This window comes from Corythoichthys intestinalis, chromosome 4, assembly GCF_030265065.1.
Source record: "Corythoichthys intestinalis isolate RoL2023-P3 chromosome 4, ASM3026506v1, whole genome shotgun sequence".
Taxonomy (NCBI): Eukaryota; Metazoa; Chordata; class Actinopteri; order Syngnathiformes; family Syngnathidae; genus Corythoichthys; species Corythoichthys intestinalis.
In genome coordinates this window covers 53150466-53171308 of record NC_080398.1, presented here as the reverse complement: position 1 = coordinate 53171308, position 20843 = coordinate 53150466, and the positions used below count along the sequence as shown (strand labels likewise).

The 20843-nt window shown below is 40.4% G+C and overlaps 1 protein-coding gene across 2 annotated transcripts; it reads right to left on the bottom strand.

Annotated features, from left to right (window-relative positions):
* Positions 1-25: 25 nt before the first annotated feature.
* On the bottom strand, positions 26-19243 carry pnisr (PNN-interacting serine/arginine-rich protein). Of its 2 annotated transcripts, XM_057834322.1 has the most exons (13): positions 18798-19243; positions 18252-18357; positions 10150-10197; positions 9916-10089; positions 5610-5851; positions 5151-5313; positions 4050-4240; positions 3784-3918; positions 3619-3718; positions 3040-3093; positions 1945-2139; positions 793-1855; positions 26-367 (listed from the first exon to the last, which is right to left on the bottom strand). In XM_057834322.1, exons 2-13 carry the CDS (start codon positions 18337-18339, stop codon positions 334-336), a joined length of 2487 nt encoding a protein of 828 aa, XP_057690305.1. In that variant the 5' UTR covers positions 18340-18357; positions 18798-19243; the 3' UTR covers positions 26-333. The 2 variants fall into 2 exon arrangements, with proteins under 2 accessions (XP_057690305.1, XP_057690306.1); XM_057834323.1 differs by lacking the exon at positions 10150-10197.
* Positions 19244-20843: the final 1600 nt, after the last annotated feature.

Genomic DNA, 20843 nt, shown 5'->3' with positions numbered 1-20843 from the left:
AACATGAAAGGACCAATGAAGCAAGACGAGGACAAATAATTTTATTGGACATCTTATATTGGCTATCTTACAATGTTGGATGGGGAAATCTGTGAATCATGTTAAGATTTAAAACAATACACCTTCAGTTCTTGGCGTAAGCCAAGACTTACGCTTGTCAGTGATACAAGAAAGAATCTAAACCATTCAAGACTTGCTCCTCAGACAAACTTTAAAAAATAACATATTTACAATGGGGAAAGAAGTGTCAAGGGATGACCACCTACACAATTGCCTCTATAATGAGACAAGCCACTTGAACTCATGGAATTTAGTGGTGGGGGCGGCACATCCTCAGTGTCTGCTATGACGATTAGGGGATGTTGACCTGAAAGACATGCACAGAAACATTACTAATGCACAGATACATTTTCTCAGACTAAAAAAAAAAAAAAACAGTCACACAGTCGAAATAGTGTCTCACCCACCATAAATCAACAGAAAACAAAAGCCTTTATTTACAAAATAATGGCCTGAAAGCCTACCCTGTAAAGCATGCTGTGAGACATTTAGTGTAGATTCACTTTTGTCTACAAAATTGTCCCCAAAGGCTTGATAACATTTTAAAGTTGCACATTAGAAGCGGTCCAAGCACAACAATTGCATTTTATAGAAAGCTTCTTAAAACATTTTCCAACAATGGATCATTTCCTAATATTTAAACATGATGGTTAAGACAACCTGTGAGAAATGAGAATTAGACATACAATGAAAACACAGAAGAGGAATATAAGAGAAAAAAACAAATACTACCTTGATCGTGACTTAGACTTGTGTTTGCGGCTTGCCTTCTTACCAGACTTGTGCGATTTTTCCGCTGATCGTGAGCGACTACGTTTGGATTTCTTAGATTTCTTTTCCCTATTATGTTCCGGCGTAGGGGATCTGCTTGAATCAGAGTTTGACAATCTCTTGCTAGCTTTGGCTGAGCCCTTTTTGCTGGATTTGCTATCCTGCCTAGAGTATCTGTCACCCTGTGAGTCAGCATGAGAGTCCATTTCTTTCCGTTTCTTTAATTTGCCATTTTCCTCATTAACTGAAGAATTGGTCTTTTCTTTAGTCCTTGGTTTATCCTTCTTTCTTTCAGACTCTCGCTGCCGATCTTTATCCTTCTTTTTCTTTTCTTTCTCATGGCTACGGCTTCGATCTCGCTTCCTCTCTTCATCTTTGCCGGAGGATTTCTGCTTCTGTTTGCTGCTGTGACTATTGTCCCTGCGCTCCCTGCTTCTTTTCCTGTCCTTATCCTTCTCTCTGCCCTTGTCTCTGCTGCGACTGCGGCTATCTCGGGCCCTGCCCCGGTCCCTCGATTTGGATCGACTCCTGCGACTCCTTCGTTCTCTGGAATCGCTGCGGTCTTTCTTGCGGTGCGCTGCTCTTTGCTCCGTGCTGCTTCTCCTCCTGTCCCTGGCCTTTTCACTACGACGTCTACGAGAGCTGCGACTGCGACTTCGCCGGCGGGCCTTATGGGAAGAAGATCGACTACGTCTCCTCTTCCTTCGAGGGGAAGAGGATCGCGAGGAACTATGAGAAGAGGATGTTGAAGATGAAGAGGACGACTGACTGCTGCTACGGCTGGAAGAAGAATGAGAGCTGCTGCTGTGACCGTTGGTTGGTGAATCGCTACCACTTCTGCCTGACCTCTCTTTTCCCCTGCCCGAATGCCTCACCTCACTACTCTCAATCTCACTACGGGACCTACGCCTCTCTACCAAGAGTTCTGGCTCCCTCTCTTTCACTTCCTCTTTATGATAATTTTCTAACTGGCCTTCATCATTTTCAACCCTTTCTCTACTCAATCGTTCCTTGACCAAGTCTTCTGTGGAAATATAAGGAGGAAAAAGCTCATTTTGAGTATACACACATATTTTAGCAAATGTGAAATTAAATATTTGGAAGAAGTCTCACCACGAGCAAGCAGAGCATCTTGCGCATGTTTTTCTTGGAGCTGTTGCATTTCTCGCTCTTTGCGATAGAAGGCATCCAGCTTCTCCCGGATACGATGGCGCAACTCCTCTTCATCAGTGTCGGAGGATTCTGACCCACGGGCACTGCGGTCGTCCTCGTCTGCACTCTCCTCTGAACCATAATCACCCAGACCACCTGCCACAACAGAACCCCCAAGATTTAGATTTGGAAAGGGATTGTCATATATTGTAATTCTTACAATCCTCTTATTTAGAGGCTATTTGTCTAACTAAACATAATGTCTCATGTATATTATGCAACTATACAATCTCCCTTCAAAAGCTAATTTCCCAAATTCTTGTAGATAAAATGGATTTGCTGATATCCATGCTAAAAATGTCGATATCGGCACAGTAATGTAATAAATTTCTTCTGTTCAGAGCACTTTATTTTGTTTTAAGAGTTCTATCCTGCTAATAGTTCCAACTGTCAGCACTCAGGTGTTGGCGCAAATGAGCGCTGTTTACCGAGCAAAGAGGCATTGCCGAAGACGTGTGGGAAAATGCACTCCTGAGTGATTTGGCACCGATGATCACTTTGGTTTTAAAGCCGCACAGTAATTTGCTATTTTGTGCTGTTTTCTAAAACACAAATTGATGGTTGAGCGTTTTTTTTTGCCATCTAACTGCCAATAAAACACTTATTCTCAAGTTTTGTAATATTAGTCGGACTCGACAGCAACACGGTAACGGAAATATGGCGGCACCATAAATGCACCACTACTGTCGATGAGAAGAAAAAAATTATCCATTAGGGAAAAATGTGTACTATACATGAGAAATTATGTTAGTTTTACAGCACACTTAAGAGTATATATCAAACAAATAGGTAGTGTATTGCATGCTTCTATCATAAAAAGGGCGAGGGGACAAAATAACCCTAGAAATTAGTGTACAGTCTAATATCTTGGAGGTTAAATGAATATTTGGGTGATATTTTCCTGTTACTTTCCCAAACTATAGTAATAATTTAAAAAATATATATATGTATATATATTCCTGCCCTCCCACCCACCGTGAAAAAATGGATACTCACTGAGACCAGTCAGAGAAGCCAGTGCACTTGACTGTGCCAGCTGTTTTGCAGGAGCTTTGATTCACATCAACAACAGGAACAACATGTTAAAACACATATCGCCATTCTCTCAAAGGCAATAGACGCTAGAGAAGGGATGGGGAGTCACAGATAAAGCACTATTCACATGAGCTGCCATTGGTAACAGGAAACAAAATTTAAAAAAAAAAAAAAAAACAAAAAAACAAAAAAAACAAAATGGGAGAAAAGAGAGAGGGTTAACAAACAAACTTCCAGACATTCCAAATCAAAACAGTCTGATGGAAAGAACCAGTCTTTACTAGTGCATCACATGGCTAACAGTTTGTGATTACTGGGAAGCAGGACCTTAAGTACCATGTGCAACACCACTGGATTTAAATGCTCCGCTCTCACTGATGCATTAGCAGAGAATGGTTGTAAATGCCAATTACATCAAATACCCCCATTTTTTGCACAGCCACTGCTGCTATACCAGATATGAAGATAGTGTACTTCTAAGATTTACTTTTAACTGGTTGCAAGAAAATAATGCATTAGCTGGACAAGACAAGAACAGACCTCGTGTTGCTTTGCGGTGAACTTCTTTTGAAATGTGCTGGATCTCTTCATTGGTGACCTCCAGAAGGATTTCAGTGAGAAGTGTTTTTGTGATGACCATCTAAACAAAAAAAACACATGCAGTCAGTCCGTGAGCTGTAACATTATTTGTAATGCAGGACAGACCAGTTGGAATTCCTTTTCCTCCTCAGTCATTTCAGGCTCACTATCTTCTGCAGGAGGCGATGGGCTCCGCACGACAAACTCTCTTTTTACAGGAGGCTTTTCTTCATTGTCTTCATTAGCTTCATCATCACTGTCCTGATAATGACAGTAGCACAAACTCAATGGTTTATGATCTCCAATATACTTCAATCAACATTCATACGGCAAACAAATGTTTTTACAACAGCAATTTAATTTATTCAAAAATTATTACATTAAATGCTTACAAATTTGCTCTTGCGGGGCACACGAGGCCCATCAACTCCATCATCAATCTCGTGGTCTTGGTCATCATCTTTTGACATTTCTGCACGCTCTTTTTCCATTCGCTCTTGCTCCATTTTCTTCTGATTTTCTCTGTCCCTCTTTTCAAGTCCCTCTCGGATCCAGGCAGGTAGCGTTCGCCTTTTCACCGCATCTGGAAATTGCCAGGGGTCCAAATAAGTATGTAATGTCTTATTACTTTAACGATACTATAGTACTGTACTATTATAGTAATAACTTTAACCACAAGTTTGTAGTTGGCAATTATTTTTTTTGTTTGTATTATACGATCATAATCCTTTATAGGGCACTCATTGGCTGCCATTGATGGCGCTAGACATCCAATCCATTTTGTCTGGGAGAGGCTGGGAATTGCTGCAAATGCAGCCAGCCTCTCCTAGTACCATTGACGGTGCTAGACATCCAATCAATTTTGACTAGGAGAGGCTGGGAATTGCTGCAAATGCAGCCAGCCTCTCTCGGGAAAAGATAGAAAGATAAGCATTCACAGCCAGTCACTCCCAGTTTAAATGAATTATCATTGTCAATGCCAGACAATGAGTTAAATACGACAAAATTAAAATAAACTAGAATGTTAGAATGTTTTTCTTTAATCAAGGTTGATTTAATTGTGCTTTATAAGCATTTTTTACTTAATAATTTTATGTATGTATAGAATTATAATTTAGACCTGTGTCCACCAGTGCCGTTTTCGTCAGCAATGACAATAATGAAAATATTTCCTCAACAAACGTTTTTTTTTTCATGACAATGACGTCACAACGACGCGCTGAAAACGTGTCTTGGGAGACTAAACATAACGAAGTGGATGCCAGTTGTCGTCTGACGACACGAGAACAAGATGAAGGTGTTTATTGGGTTATGTTTTATTTTTCTTTATTACCAAAATTTAAAAAAAAAAATCGCCTTATAAAGGGTCAATATTCCATCAGTCGGCTGATTATAATAAATAATGAACATTCCAGCCATTTCCTTCACAGAATAATCATCAGATGACTATCATCGTCGATGGCACTAAAAGAGTTAAATGAGAAGAAGCTTACCAAGTGGTGCTGGAGCTTCCTGTTTCATAGGAAGCTGCATAGGCGATCTTGGGCGGTCCCTGAAGCCAGGCGGTCGGGCATCTCGTCTGTTCTGAGGGGGACCCTGCCAGTATGGGGAATGGAAGCCAGAGGGCGGAGGGCCAAAAGACGAAGCCGCTCCATGCTGTTAAAAGACAGCACAAGTCACAAGTTACATTAAGTAATCATAGGTCTGAATTGCTGAATGTTGTGTTGGGGTCCTTCTCTTCTATAAAGGCGCGAGCCAAAATGTCTCCACTATGCCGTTTGGCTCAAAAGCTATGAAAAGAAAACCAAACCATGCTGGATCCTCAACATGCCAATAGATTCCTTCAAGTGCCTCAAGGAGGCAATGACTGATACACCTAGATGAATGGACCTGGCAAAGTTTCTATGGAAAACCCAAATGCTTCAACAATTTTTACTCTATCATCTGCATACCTGATAATCAAACTGGTTTATGGCCATGGGGGCCATGGCGTAGCTGTCGGGCTGTGCCCCATACCCATGGCTGTTCTGGGGGAAAACCCCACGCCGCGCTTCAGAGTTGAATTCTGCACTGTCCGGGCTGTTTCCATCTTCGCTGTGGTTCACGACATCCATCTGGGCTGAGCCAGGAGGAATCCAGGTTTGTTCAGGAGGTGGTGGAGGAGGCGGTGGCGGTTGGCCATGCATTCCCCATTCTGTTTATGACAAAGTACTGACTGAAATGCTAGTAAAAATAGGCGGTCCAGAAATGAATGCGTGCGTGTTGAATTTGACACCGCATATTTAAATGAATAAAATGTTATCACTACTTTGGTGATAAGGCAAATCCACATGGTTTTTAGGAAAGGCTGAACTTAGCTGTAAACTGTGACAATGTCCGGGTCAGAGAACTAGGAAATGTCTTTGAATCAAGTTTACTCCAGAAAAAATGTCATAAGAATTATAAATGATACCATTTTGGACCATGTTAACATCCTAAGTATTGTTACAGACAGACATCATTCGAACATGTTCCAAATAAAAAGTTTGACAAGTGTTCTAGGATTGACAAAGTTTGAGTGGCAGCATGGGACACGGATGGGGGTTCCGTTTGCGGGATACAATAAAAAAGCTCCACCTTATTCTCCTCCACCTGATTTTTGTTGAGGAATGTCAACACATGAAAGCAGTTTAACCAGTTATTTAAATTGAACGCATTTTATCAGTTTTCGTTTTAAGCATAGCATACCCATTTAAACCTATATGTTCCCAATCATATTCCATACCACTTATCCTCACGGGGGTCGCGAGGGTGCTGGAGCCTATTCCAGTTGACTGTGGGCAGAAAGCAGCTTTATAACCTCAACTGGTTGCAAACCAGCCACAGCGTACAAAGAGACATATAATCATTCACGCTCACTTTCATACCCATACTATGTAAAAATACTATTATTTATTTATTATTATTATTTAATGGGTGGTTAACACATCTGCCTCACATTTCTGAGATCGAGGGTTCAATTACGAGCTCCAGCCTTCTTGTGTGAAGTTTGCATATTCTCTCCATGCCTGCGTTGCTTTCTCCGAAAAGTACGGTTTTGGGAACCTTCCCAAAATTGCTTTTCTGCATGAATTTTGTCTAGTTCAATGTTAATGGATGCTATGATAGCCTCATTCTTATCAACCGGAGTCAACTCTCCGTTAGAATTGTTTTCTCCTTGAAAAGTGGCATTTATCGGGAGTCTTTATGTGGTCTTTAGTGCTGAAGCCTTCAGTCTCTCCTTTTGTCCATTCCTCAAAACAATCCGATCTGAAGTGTGCAGAGTATAATAAAAGAGAAAGACCACTTCAAGGGTCAATACAAGGGTCAATAAAATACTGTTACACACAATGCATGCTCCACCAATACCCCAATAAGCCCTTTTTTCCCCCCTTCAATAGATTGCTCTGGTCGAACACTATGGACGAAAACACGCCTGTGCACGTCCACACGCGTTTCTATGCCAGCAGCGCTGTTTCACTGAGCCTCCGCGTAGTCTCTGTTTGACAAAACCTTTCTAACCAAAGACTTGCTACTAACAGTTAACAATCACGTTTGGTTTTTTTTACGTTTCTGGTGATGATTTGATGGGCCAAATGCTCTTTCAGGGTTTTCCCTACACGTAAAAGTTTGTGGCACACTGCCTCACCCAAAACAAAAGCCGCCACGCTTTGCAAATGAGATCCACAGAAAGGTATTTCAAGTTAATGAAGTTCATTCTGGTTTAAACTTGTAAATATGACCTTAATATTGACTTTGGCATGACATTTAGGTTCTTTTTGGCTTGTTTTACCCAAATCGTTGCATCTTAGCATAGAATTTGTTCGTTGCTGATGTCACTGGTAGCAATTTCAGATGAGTATTTTGAAGTATTTAGTAAAGATTTAAATTGTCAATGGACAAGGGTCCGTTTACAGAAGGACTATTCTTGCTGTGGTAATGCAGTGCATATTAGGGCCAAATAAAGAAAGATGTAAGTAGTACTATTGGTACGAGGAAGAACAGACTGCCACGTTTCAAAATATTTCATTAGCCCGGCTAATGAAATATATCAAATAGATCTTTGTTATGGTTCTTCTCGGAAAAGAAAAAAAATGTTTTTAAAAAAAAAAAAAAAAAAAGCGTCATTAGGCATTATTTGAAGCAATTTTGCCACGGCACAACATGTGGGGCTGTCCGACTTTGATGCAGCCCATCACCACCACAGCTTCAAAAAATCCTAGGGGAAGCCCTGCTTATTGCATGCTCAAGGGTGCGTGCCATGCACAAGGTTAACACAGGATGCAGTTACGCTTCAGGTAGGAGGTGGTCGCAAGTAAAAAAGTGACAAACTTCTTATAGCACCTTATGAAGTGTTTTCTGGAATTTGGGATACCCATAAAATGAAATGTCATAATGTAACTTCTCAAAATGCATTGCATGTACAGGGATTCATTTGGGAAATTAAAAAAAAAGCGGCCAGTTGGCCCCCTTCTGTCTGAAAAGGGGGCCAAATTCTAAAATTGATGGAGCACGATTTAACTAGATTGCCGAAGTACACAAAACTGATTGAAATAAACCAAAATACATTCATTGGAGCATGATATTTCTAAATTGCAAATGAAAAACCATTATTTGAGTAAAATCCATTTTTCTAATATATCAACAAACAATTTTAATTCAATTTTAATTTAATTGGAACGCACCGAAACAAATGCAAGGTGATTATGGCTAGATTAGAGGTTAGATTTTGTGCCTTTCGGGTCGGTTCGGGCCTAAAATGTTAAGCATTCACGTTCGGGTTGGGTCGGGTCGGGCCGCCACGCCGGACTAATAATGAATTATATATATTAAAAAAAAATGGGATAAAACCGAGAGAAGGCTCTCTGTATTGTGCATTTGCTTGTGCACACACATGAACACCGTGGCGCCGCCCGCTTTTTCTTCTTCTCCTCTGGCTGTGGCGCTTGCGACTCGTTACGAAAGACTTCTATTTATGCACACAAAGGCAACACAAATGTGATCCTTTTGAATCTTCTCCTCTGTGTGTTCCCAAAACCGCATGTTTTTTTTTTTTTTAATTAAACTTTCCCAGCGTTATTTCATTGTGTAAATGCTTTTATAATGATCATAAGAATATGTAGACTATTTAAACATTAAGAAAACTTGCGTTTTTTTTTTTTCTGCCAACTGAGAATTCGTTACGAAAGACACTTATTTATGCACACAAAGGCAACAGAAATGTGATCCTTTTGAATCTTCTCCTCTGTGTCTGCAAAACTATGTTTTTTTTATTATATTAAACTTTCCCAGTGTTATTTCGTTGTGTAAATGCTTTTATAATGATCATAAAAATATGTAGACTATTTAAAACATTAAGAAAACTTGCGTTTTTCTGTTTTTCTAAGAAATGAAAATAAATTGCTGCTGCTGCGTTTTTTTTTTCCGCGTCACTACAACAAATTAAATAAATAAATAAAACACAGGTTTTCCGTGCTCGGGCCTGCAAATCTAGTTAATTGATCGGGCCCGGGCCGGGTCGGGCTTCAATACCAGCGGGCCGTGTCGGGTTGGGCCGGATTTTTTAGGCCGTTCTAACCTCTAGGCTAGATATCGGTAAGGCAAGATAGCAGACGACAGAAGTTAAAACCTCTGAAGGAAAACGAACAGTTTTCAATTGCTGTTTAACTAAATTTATTTCTTTAGCTATTTTAACAGAAGTATGTCATATGTGGCGCAGATCATGTAGCAATATGTGCTAATCGTAATAGACTTGCGCCGGCGCAGTGGAGTTACAAAGTTGCGCCAGTGGCTGTCAAAATGTGTAAATGGCGCAAGGGCGCGGCCCAGATGCATCCCTGCATGTATGTATATAGCCAACAATGGCACTGAAACATGATCATTCAATGCCAGCCATCCTAGTTAAAATTGATTTGATGTCTCTCTCTGGTGAATTATTTAGTACAGAATTGTCTAGATACAGCGATGAAATTTTTTACTTATCCATTTCATTTTGACCAGCTTTTGGTGTGTGTCTAAAACCCAGCCCAAGTAGTACACACCCTCATTTTATATACTATTAGTTTTTTTTAAACTGGTAATTGTGGAACCCAAGATTTGATTTGATAATCGTACTTCATTTGACAACAAAGTCTTCCTCTATGCTGCATTTTTTTAAGCGTAACAACCCTTTGCTTTGGTAACACCTTAAAAAGAAAAAAATGGCCAAATTTCACGACGCCTAATTTCACAAATGTGTACCTGGCTGCCACATTCTGCCAAAAGCAGAATCACTCTGGAAGGACCCATGGTTGCCCTGTGCAGGTGGTTCATGACCTTGGATGTCCTGCCCATTGGGTTGAATGTTAGGCTCTGATCCAGTCGTTTCCTTATGAGCTATCCAAGCTTGTGCAAGGGCAGCCCAGTCCACTTGGCCTATGTAAAGAAAGAAAAGAAGCATTAAAGGCAAAAACCTGACGGCGCAGAAGTCATTACCTGGCAGTCCGGGTCCAGACCCGGAAGCGGTCCCATGTGGACTCGCATCTAAAGCCAAAAAAAAAAAGGGGGTTGTGATTTTCATATCTTTTTGAAGAGAAGTAGCTACAGTGGGGAGAACAAGTATTTGATACACTACCAATGGGAAAACCCATTGACAGTGTATCAAATACTTGTTCTCCCCACTGTATATTGCCTTTATGGTAGTAACAAAATAGACTATTACACGTGAGGCAAGCCGCATGCCAATTAGGTCTGCATTTATGGCAGTTTTCACTGACTGCATGTAGAGCTGACAAAGGGGTGAAGGTAAAGAAATGCAGAGCTGATTAACCCTTTAACACCGAACGTGTCGGATGCGACACATTTACGCATATCATCTTTGAAGCCTCGTAACGCTGTAATTACGTCACCCACGTGCCCCTGGTTGCTCTCGTTTGAAAGTACGGAAGTTGATGTCCACACCAGTTTTTATTTGAAGTCAATCGACCAAGTAAAACGGGAGATAATGTCATTTGAGTTTTATAGTTTTATTGCACTCATAAATATGCATTGACACGCTGCATGGACCATGTGTCTATCTCCATATTTCCATCATTTCTTGTCCTTTTTTCAAAACCGAAAGCAGCACAAAAGACTACATATCCCAAGAGCCGTTGTGATGTCAAGAAGGACGAACCGAATGTGAACATTTTTATTAAATTGACGAGCAAGGCGCCAACTAAGGGAAAAAAAGACAGGCGTAGCAAACAACGGCCGGTTGGATTGAGCGAGCGATTTTGAAATGTGCAGAATGAATTGAAAACTAAATTTAGCGCAAGCTAATCCATTATTTCATCAACTCAAGGAATAGGATGAGCTCTATTTGTCATTGTTTTCCTCGGATCAGTCGGCGTCTCGGCGAGTAGAAGTGACAGCAGCGCGCAAACGGCGGATGAGTAGGCTGTGTGACGTTGTATGTGACGCAGCTTAGTGACATGTTCAAAAACACTCAACTTTATTGAGTGTGCAAAAATATATATATATATATATATATATATATATATATATAGGGTCGCATGCTTAAAAAAATTTGAATTTAACTGAACTAGTCAATATTTTTGAAAATACTTTTTTTTTCAATGTTTGTTATTTTTTCTTCACTATGAATCTTTTCAATTTTTATATAGATGTGTGTTTGAGAAGCTTGGTTGCATGTACATATATATTATACCTTTGATAAGGTGATGGGTACAATACCTAACTTCACAAAGAGATATCCTCCAAACCCTTTTTGTGTTGGATAATATATAAAAAAAAAAAATTCTCACTATTTTGCACTGTATATAACATGTTTTGACCATAGTATGTGTGAAGGCCAAAAACGCCTATGACCATAGCTGATGTTTGTGTTGAATTGTCAAACATAAAACTATTCAATCGTATTTTTTTCTATTGAATTGGCCGATACCGATACCACTCTGTTTGCAAAAAAGAAAAAAAAAACATACATACATACATACATACACAAAAAAAAATATATATATATATATGTATAAGGGATGCAACGATACAGTTAAGTCACGGTTCGGTACGATTTTCGATACAATTCAATACATTTAATGCTCTGAAACAGAAAATACAACTGTTATTATTTTTTTCTTTTTTTTTAATTTGCTAACAAGCAAAAATAACAGTGCCATCATATAAACAAGCATTTTAGTGCATAATATGTATGTGCTTACTTCTTACTGATCTGAAGAAATTTTGTATATACTGTAAGTGCTGAGAACAATCTTTACTGTTTGTAAAGTGGGGCACACTGTTGATTGCTGCAGCTCTCTTAGCAGCTATATTTACCATATAAGCAAAACATCCTATTTGTGGTCCGAGCCCATATGTAACGTGCTGAATTAACAGTATTTGCAGCATTATCTATAGTCACTGGTATGGATTGATTTGGCCATTCAGTCATGGCGGTTTCTAATTCATCAATGTAGTATCTGGACTACGCGTCGCTCTGGGCTCACGCAGCTAATGGCATGGGATCTAATGTAGTACATCTAGGTTGCTGTTTGATGATATCTAGTACGTGCGCGCGAGAGTTGGCATGGGATCGGACATAGGACATCTAGGTTGCTATCTGATGATATCTAGCGTGCGCGCTGTGCCGCTTGAGTGTTTTCTGGCCACAGAAGTCACTTCTGCTTATTGCTGCACAACACCAGCATAATATGACAATCGATTTTCATAAACAGGACGAGTTTGAAGTACGGCGCTCTTAATTTGCCACTCATTGTTCATCATGAAACCATGAGTTTGCTTAGTCTCTCACGGGATTAACCTTTCTGATCCCATCGGCGCTACTACAGCAAGCGTTATCTTAAGCATGCTAATCGTTTGTGAATGCCATGTTATAAAAGCAGCGTAACAGTGCGGATATGCGTTGTAGTGAACATCCTTAATATTGATGACGAAGGTGTTATTTTCATTTCGTAATTTCGAGACATACAGATGTCATGCACCGGGATTTGGGAAGTTGGCTCACGGGGGGAGGACAGTTCATTTGCGCTAAAGTTATGCCAGTAGATGGTATCGGCGCCCTAAATGTTGGTACTCGTCGATACCGATACCACCAATTCGGGCCGGATCGGTCCCCCCTGCCGATACTGGTATCGGTGCAACTTTACTTACTATATGACCGTCATTTTGTTGGATGGGATTGACAATAAAACTCCAGTAACAGACAACAATAAAGTGCAGTAATTCAATTACTGTATTTCCTGGTGTTTTTAACACAAGAGGTAAGTAATTTAAGTGCAAACTTTCAACGTAAACATCTTACAAACAAAAAATATTAATTATATGCAGCTGCTCTAGAAAAAAAAAAGTTAAACCTGCTAGTGTTATCATAAATAAATAATAAATTATGCTTTACGACTGGTATAATTGGGGGAATAAAAACATGGCATTTTAGACAGACAGGTCAATAATCATTACTTTAACCTAATACACAGCAAATTTATTCACTTATGCCTGTCCTTCCTCATTTTTTATTCCTCATCACTGTCCATATCTTTTTTGAAGGGCACATTTTTCTTGAGGAAGATCAACTAATCCACATGTTCATGTTTAAGTAGACTGCGTTTCGTGGAAACAATATGCCGCCCTTTCCACCATTGTAGTGGGTTATTTTTCAGGGTTAAAAACTCACGATCTCTGTACCGCTCCACACTTCACACAAGCTCTGTCCCATGCGAACAGATCTGGCTGCCTTCATCACTTCAAAGTCCGACTTTTGTTTTCCTGGGTGCGTTGAAAATCAATCGCTGCACGTCGCTGGCATCGGCGATCACTCTGTCCGTTGTTTTAGCATGTTGCTTCGTTGGCACTACTAGTTTTGTTTTGGGCTGTGAAGAAAATGCTACGGAGCGTGCGTTACAGTGGTTTCGTTAGCTCTTGGGTTGTTATGCCACGCCCGTGACGATCGGGTAATGACGGCGACTAGTAGCGGTTCTGCCGAAATGCATGGGAAGTTAAGGCAACCACGACTGTGAGTAGTGCTTATCCATATTATATCATGCGTGCGGTCTCGATCTAAGTGCGCTGTGTGTTGAATGACACAAGCGCAGTATGTGAAGTAAAAGCTAAATTATTATCATATTAAGCAATGCATTGAACTAGGCATTAGAAGCTGGTTCTTGTGCTCGCGATAGCTGAAATCTGTCTCTACTATCGGTTCATTGAATACTTAATGGCTAATTACTGTCGAATGGTAATTTTACTATCAATACATCTGTATCTCTCACCTGTAAAACCGGATATCCGGTGGTATTGGTTTATCGTTCTCAAGCTTACTAAAGACCCAAATCACGTGACGTCACAACTCCGCCCTTCTGACTGGTGCCGCCATATTGTCCGTCAGCTCATCGTGTTTACATATTACCGCTATGTACATTCCTCCTATTACTGCGTGTTTTTCTGCTTGTCTAAGGAATCACCGCCTAGTAAACGAACCCAAAAACCTCCCTGACAATCGTTAACATTGATTAATCAAAATGGTGAACGCATGTGTGGCGGTTGGTTGCAGTAACAGAGAAGATAAACGGTCATTTTAGTAGTTGCTTTGTGCCCATTGTTAAAAGGGCAAATCTCTAAAGCAGCACGGTTGGTTTATCTCGGTCCATGATGCGTTTGTGTCGACAGCCATTAGACAGCGGCGAAAACATCAATATGATGCCAACACAATCGCAGACATCATCAGACGGAGACTATGAAGCTCGTCACCACGGTCGCGCAGCAAGAAGGTGAGCGCAACAACAGGTGTTGCGCCGAAAAATAGCCACCCTGCGTGAAATGTCCCCCCCCTGACAGGAGCGCCCATACGGAAACGACTTTCTTGTACTGTGAATATGTATTATTTTACTCTGCTTGAACTAATAAATGTCATACCTGTGTGACTGTCATTGGGATATGGTCGTGAAAACCTGTAGACTAATACATTTCATAGATGGTTATTTGGCCCAGTCCACGATTTGTTACTAAAATACAGTACTAATAGTTTGTGTAATTTATTTAAAACTGATCTTACAGTCATAAATCCATTACTGTAATGAGTCCATGAAAACATTTGATGTTTTCACGTCAATAAAGCGTTATAAATAAGTACTCCCGTCAGGGGGGACATTTCACGCAGGGCAGCTATTTTTCGGCACACAACGGCCCGTTGTCGATCAAGTTTCATTTTACAATCGTGACAACGGTGACGCTAAGCTGACCAAATGTCGGTTTATATTCGGGCCGGTGCCGATTTTGGGTACCCGACTCCTCATCGTGACATAAACTTGAGTATGATGGGAAATTTTGTGGTCTCAGGACGAGCTCTGACGCACGGGACGGGACCGGTGAAATTTTGGCAGAACACCGGACGGGAGGAAACATCGGTTTGGATCTGGCGACTGGATCGACCGAAGCTTTTCCAAATAACTGCTTTTATGCAACTCATCCAATGAGTTTACAGCATCTGAAAGCACCGGGGCTTCCATAATTTGCAAGTGAATCCACCTTTAGAAACTACAATCATTGACAATACGGACACACAATGACGGACAATATGGCGGCACAATACAGCGATCACGTGATTGTGTGACGTTGGTGATTGGGGTCGATTCACACCAGGGTCGCAGGGGTTCTGCAGCCTATACCAGCTTGGAGTGTTCAGTCGTATCAAACCATAGTGACAATCAGTTTGGCTTTAAAGTTAAACATTCCATTTACTGTTTAAGAGAATGGGTGACCCAAACAGAAAAAAAGAATTGATTTGTTTTGTTGTTTTCATAGGCAAATCCAAAAGCACATGAACCAGAGTAATTGAAGGAATCTATTTGAAAAGCCTAACTGATGACTATCCTTGTATTGATATGACCATCAAACAAAAGAAGTGAAATGGGAGAATTGTTTCTCAACCCAAATTTTTTATCAGTAATGGGATCGGGGGGGGGGGGGGGGGGGTTGCCCCGTCTCCTTTTTACTTTATATATACCCTACCCACCGACGTCACAAAACCACGTGCTCGCTGTGTGGTTCCGCCCACTTGTCCGTCATTTTGTCTCTGTATTAGCATTGTTTTCAATTGATCGAGGAATTTAAAATGCATTTCATGGAAGACCCGGTGCTTTCTGATGCCGTAAACTCACTGGATGTGTTGCATAAAAGGCGTTATGTGGAAAAGCTTCATTCTATACAGTCGCCAGATCCATATTTGATGCCCAAATCGATGTTTTTCGACCCACTGTCTTCGCCCTGTCTGCCTGACATCTGCTACGTTGATATTTACAATTATCTTGTCCACACAAAATCAGCCTATTCCCACGAAAATTTGAAAAACTTCAAGAGCTTGGAGGCTTATAAATACTTCGTTGCTGGTTGGGTGAAACAGGTCCTCGTCCACGAAAATTCGGCAGAAATCTATCTTGTGTTTGGAAAGGTGAGTTACGAAATTTTCAATTCAAAATCTTTTGTTATTGCTAACATCCACTGTCAAGTCTAATGTATTTCATGTCGTTTGTCAATGGAGTTAAGGCTTTTAATGTTTATATGGTTTAGCGATAGCACTCTCACTACATACATACGTGTATGTTGTCGGCGATTAGCCTAGCAATGATCTTAATTGTGGTTATTTGTCAGCCCCGTAGACGAGGCCAGTTTCTTTCGCTTGGTACCAGCTAAATATTATTCAAAAAATAACGATGGTGGAAGAAAGGGAAGTCACAAACATCTTGAATTTGAAACTATGTCGTACTACGTCGTATGTTGTCGGCGATTAGCCTCGCAATGATCTTAATTGTGGTTATTTGTCAGCCCAAAACCCTCTAAGTATATCTTAAATGCATCTTACCGGATATAAAATGACTACTACATAGTCTGTGGTGATTTTTTGGTGCCCAGTTTTCACGTCGAATTGCAGCCGTCCATTTTGCTCTCCTCTTTGGATCCCTCGGAATACGGTAAAACTTCAAGTCTCTCCTTCCATCTTCTCTGTTAGTGCAACCAACAGCCACACACGCCTTCACCATTTTGATTATTAATGTTAAGGAGCAGAAAAACACGCCGTAAATAGGAGAAATGTACGTAGCCGTAACAGGTTAACACTATGTTTTGACGGACAAGTGGGCGGTACCATTCAGGAGAGCGGAGTTGTGACGTCACGTGGGTAGGGTCTATATACCTTTCCAAACTGTTACAGCACTGCAAAATTAGGTTCATTCATCTCTTTGGAAGAAATTGAATGACTGAATGAATGTAAACATATTAATGAACTATATCATGTTTGCAAATGATGTTATGATAGTCGCAGAAGGACATTACCTAAGCTTCATCATGGTAATAAACAAGCCAGAAAAGTCTGGTCATAATCAACATAGCAGGGCTAACGTTGTGTAAAAAAAAAAAAATGTAACAATCTTACTTATTTCCGCCCCATTAATTTTACCTTGTTTCAAGTCCTGTGGTTTAGAGGGTCAGATAGCACTTACAATGCTTACACCTTGCATTTCAGTTTTGAAATTCTACATCATGAGTCGTACTGCTGCTGTACAATATGACAAAATACATTGCCAAAACGATATAAAATGTTCTATCGACATTTTACACGTCTATGGTCATTATCGCTGTAAATAAACCAGCTCCTGCAATGCATATTTTGCCCAGCAGATGGCGCCCAATTGGGGCTAACTTGCTACATTGATAAGTTTCCAAATGCCATCGAAGAAAAGGGTGACACTGTGGCAGGGCAATTTAATGTCAATTAAAAAATATATCGCGTTGGAGAAAAGCTGTCATAATTTTGTAGTTTTCACCCTATCATCAAAAAAATTATGATATCGTATCATATCGATATCGTAAGATAAAATGGCCCATATCGTGAAAGATTTGATCCCTATAGCACTAAGCACAAGTGACTCGAGCACTTTTTCCCACCAATAGAAAAATTCAACGCACGGTTTCCTCATAAAATGTATTGAGTCTTGCACTTACAAATATTTTACTTGCAATATATCCCATCACCGCTCCAGCAGCAAACACGCCATGTCATAAAGCTTCAATCATTACAGACTGGTTTCTTAAACATGACAATAAGGTCACCGTACTTAAATGGCCTCCAGAGTCCAGATCTCCATCCAATAGAGCACGTTTGGGTTGGAGTGGAATGGGATACTTGCAACCTGGACGTGCATCTGACAAATTTGCAACAACTGCGTGATGCTGCCATTTCAAGATGGACTAAACTCTCTGTGGAATCTTTACAGTACCTCGTTGAATCTATGCCAGTAATGATTTCAGAGCATTATTTTGGGCAATCTACATTTTACAGACATAAACATTTACACAGCAAGCATTTTCTCATCACCCGAACAAATATGCTAATATTTCATTAATTCTACAAGGGTGTGTAAAACATTTGTTTGGTTCTGAGAGACCAAACAATAATCAGTGATGTAAACTTGAGTATTGCTCACAAGCAGATATAAAAACTATGATCTTCTGGACATTTACGCCAAGAAATATTCTCAATCTTGACCCATTTTAAATTTAGTCGAATACCAGTGCTTCTGCTCACTGACCTGGATCTTGCTGGTGCTGGAAGGACTGCATCCACTGCTGCTGGCTCAGAGGCCACTGCGGCCAGGGCTGGCCTCCCTGGTCCCACATTCCTTTCGGAGTTCGAACCTGAGAAGCAGCACACACGAATTCACAGTTTCCATTTTCAGAGAGTGTTGCTGGTTTGAGCCAAAATGGCTAAAGTGTTGATCATGGTCGTATGGAAAGAACGTTAGCATCTTGCTAAAGTTAGCTGGCTTGCGATGTCATGGTAGCCTACGCAAAGTGAAAATGGCTTATTATGAAACTGTCCAATGCACCAACACACACAGCATAGGAAACTAACAAACTAAGAGGAGTCAAACTTGAATCGGGTTATAAATTTGGAAGCTAAAGAGCTCAGGCATGCTAACAAGAGTTCAAGCTAAACTACGCTAATAATGATGGCTAAGTAAGTCGCTGCCCTTACATCTACACGGAGGGCCTAATTTTACTTCGCATTCACATTGTCTTAAAGGCTGCGATGGCACAAGCGCAAATGATGGTAATTGGTGAAAACGTAGTCTTACCTTTTCCCAACAATTGAGCTCAGGCGCTGGTGGTCCAAAATGGCTGCCGTGGGAGAGAAAGCTGCTGAGAGCAAATGTTGAATCACTCCGCTTCCTGTCCACTACAGAACTGTTTGACGCAAGCCTTTGGATTTGGGCATGTTTGCTTTACTCCTGACATAAGATACGTTTGGAAAATTGGTTACATCTTTTGAGGGGAGAAAAGGGGCCCGATCATACTGAAAGGTATGACAGCCTTCGACACCCAAAATAGGTCAATACGGTAATAATAGCGACGAATTAAAAGTAAATTTAATTCAAAATCCCAATTTAAAAAAAATATCCAAGACCCGTTTCATATCATTATTCCTCTACAAACATAGCGTGGTGAAAAGAATGCCAATCCTTTGGAACTTCTTAATACATTTGTCATAAAATGTCTGATCCTAACTAGTTCAGTTCAGACAAGTTTAGTTTCCTGCCCCCGCCCCAACAGATAACAGAAGAAAAAAAAACTTCAATAGTGCGGTCGTACATGAAGTACGCATGCCATTCTAGGGAATTGGTTGGGTTGAACGAATTAATGAAACTAGTGTTAAATGGGAGTTGGCACACAGCTGTCAACATAGTAAGTGCGTCTAACTTAAAATAATGTGAAATTCCTGATGAGTGTTTATGCCAAACCTGACTGCTGTGTGTAGTGCCATATTTTCTTCAACTTGAAGATGACCGTCTTCACTGGGTTTCAGAGTATACAGAGTATCACAAAAGTGAGTATACCCCTCATATTTCTGCAGATATTTAAGTATATCTTTTCATGGGACAACACTAACAAAATGACACTTTGACACAATGAAAAGTAGTCTGTGTGCAGCTTAATGAGCTTATATAATTGAGTTGATTTATTTTCCCCTCAAAATAACTCAAAATATAGCCATTAATACCTCAACCCCTGGCAACAAAAGTGAGTACACCCCTTAGAAACTACGTACATCCCTAAATGTCCTAATTAAGTACTACTTGTCATTTTCCCTCCAAAATGTCATGTGAGTCTGTACAGGAGTGCTGTCAGCATTGCTGCAGAGATTGAAGAGGTGGGTGGTCAGCCTGTTAGTGCTCAGAACATACACAACATCAAATTGGTTTGCATGGGTGTCACCCCAGGAGGAAGCCTTTTCTGAAGACAGTACAAAAGAAAGCCCACCTGTCTCATCAGACCATAGGACATGGTTCCAGTAATCCATGTGCTTTGTTGACATGTCTTCAGCAAACTGTTTGCTGGCTTTCTTTCAGAAGAGGCTTCCTCCTGGGCTGACAGCCATGCACACCAATTTGATGTAGGCAGCAATGCTGACAGCACTCCTGTAACGAGTCACATGACATTTTGGAGGGAAAATGACAAGCACTACTCAATTTGGGCATTTAGGGATGTACGTAGTTTCTAAGGGATGTACTCACTTTTGTTGCCAGAGGTTTGGATATTAATGGCTATATTTTGAGTTGAGGGAAAAATAAATGAACTCTATTATAGAAGCTGCACACAGACTATGTTTCATTGTGTCAAAGTGTCATTTTGTCAGTGTTGTCCCATGAAAAGATATTACTTAAATATCTGCAGAAATACGAGGGGTGTACTCTGTACACTGTATTTAACAATGGCTTGTGCTGCAAATGGGACTAAAAAGCTTACTAGAACATCTGAACTTTGCTTAGGGTTAATCAGACTCCTAAAAATGACAGATTCTAGATCTTATTAATGGCAAGGGGGGGGGGGGGCATCAACTATTGATAATCTCTTCCCTACAACATCCCATTTGAATGATTTGTTACCATTTTTAATCCCCATTTATAGCCACATCTTCCATTCAGCCACCTTTTTATAAGTTTTGAATGTAGTTAGAATGTTAAGATATCCGTTAAGTATATTTCACAGTACTGCATATTGTAGTTCTTTCTTAATTCTCTTAATTGTGACAGCATTGCGTCAGTTCTTTTTTGGCATGAGTACCTGGAACCAAAATCTCCCTAAGAGCTAAATATGAACCTTCAGTATAGTCAATGTTGGCG

Coding starts and splice junctions, on each gene's coding strand:
- pnisr (XM_057834322.1), bottom strand. CDS start 18,339: ATGTGGGACCAGGGAGGCCAGCCCTGGCCGCAGTGGCCTCTGAGCCAG. Junction 5,852..9,915: donor TGGCAGAATGTGGCAGCCAG/GTACACATTTGT, acceptor TGTCATAAACAG/AATGGGGAATGCATGGCCAA. Junction 368..792: donor AAGTCTAAGTCACGATCAAG/GTAGTATTTGTT, acceptor CATGTCTTTCAG/GTCAACATCCCCTAATCGTC.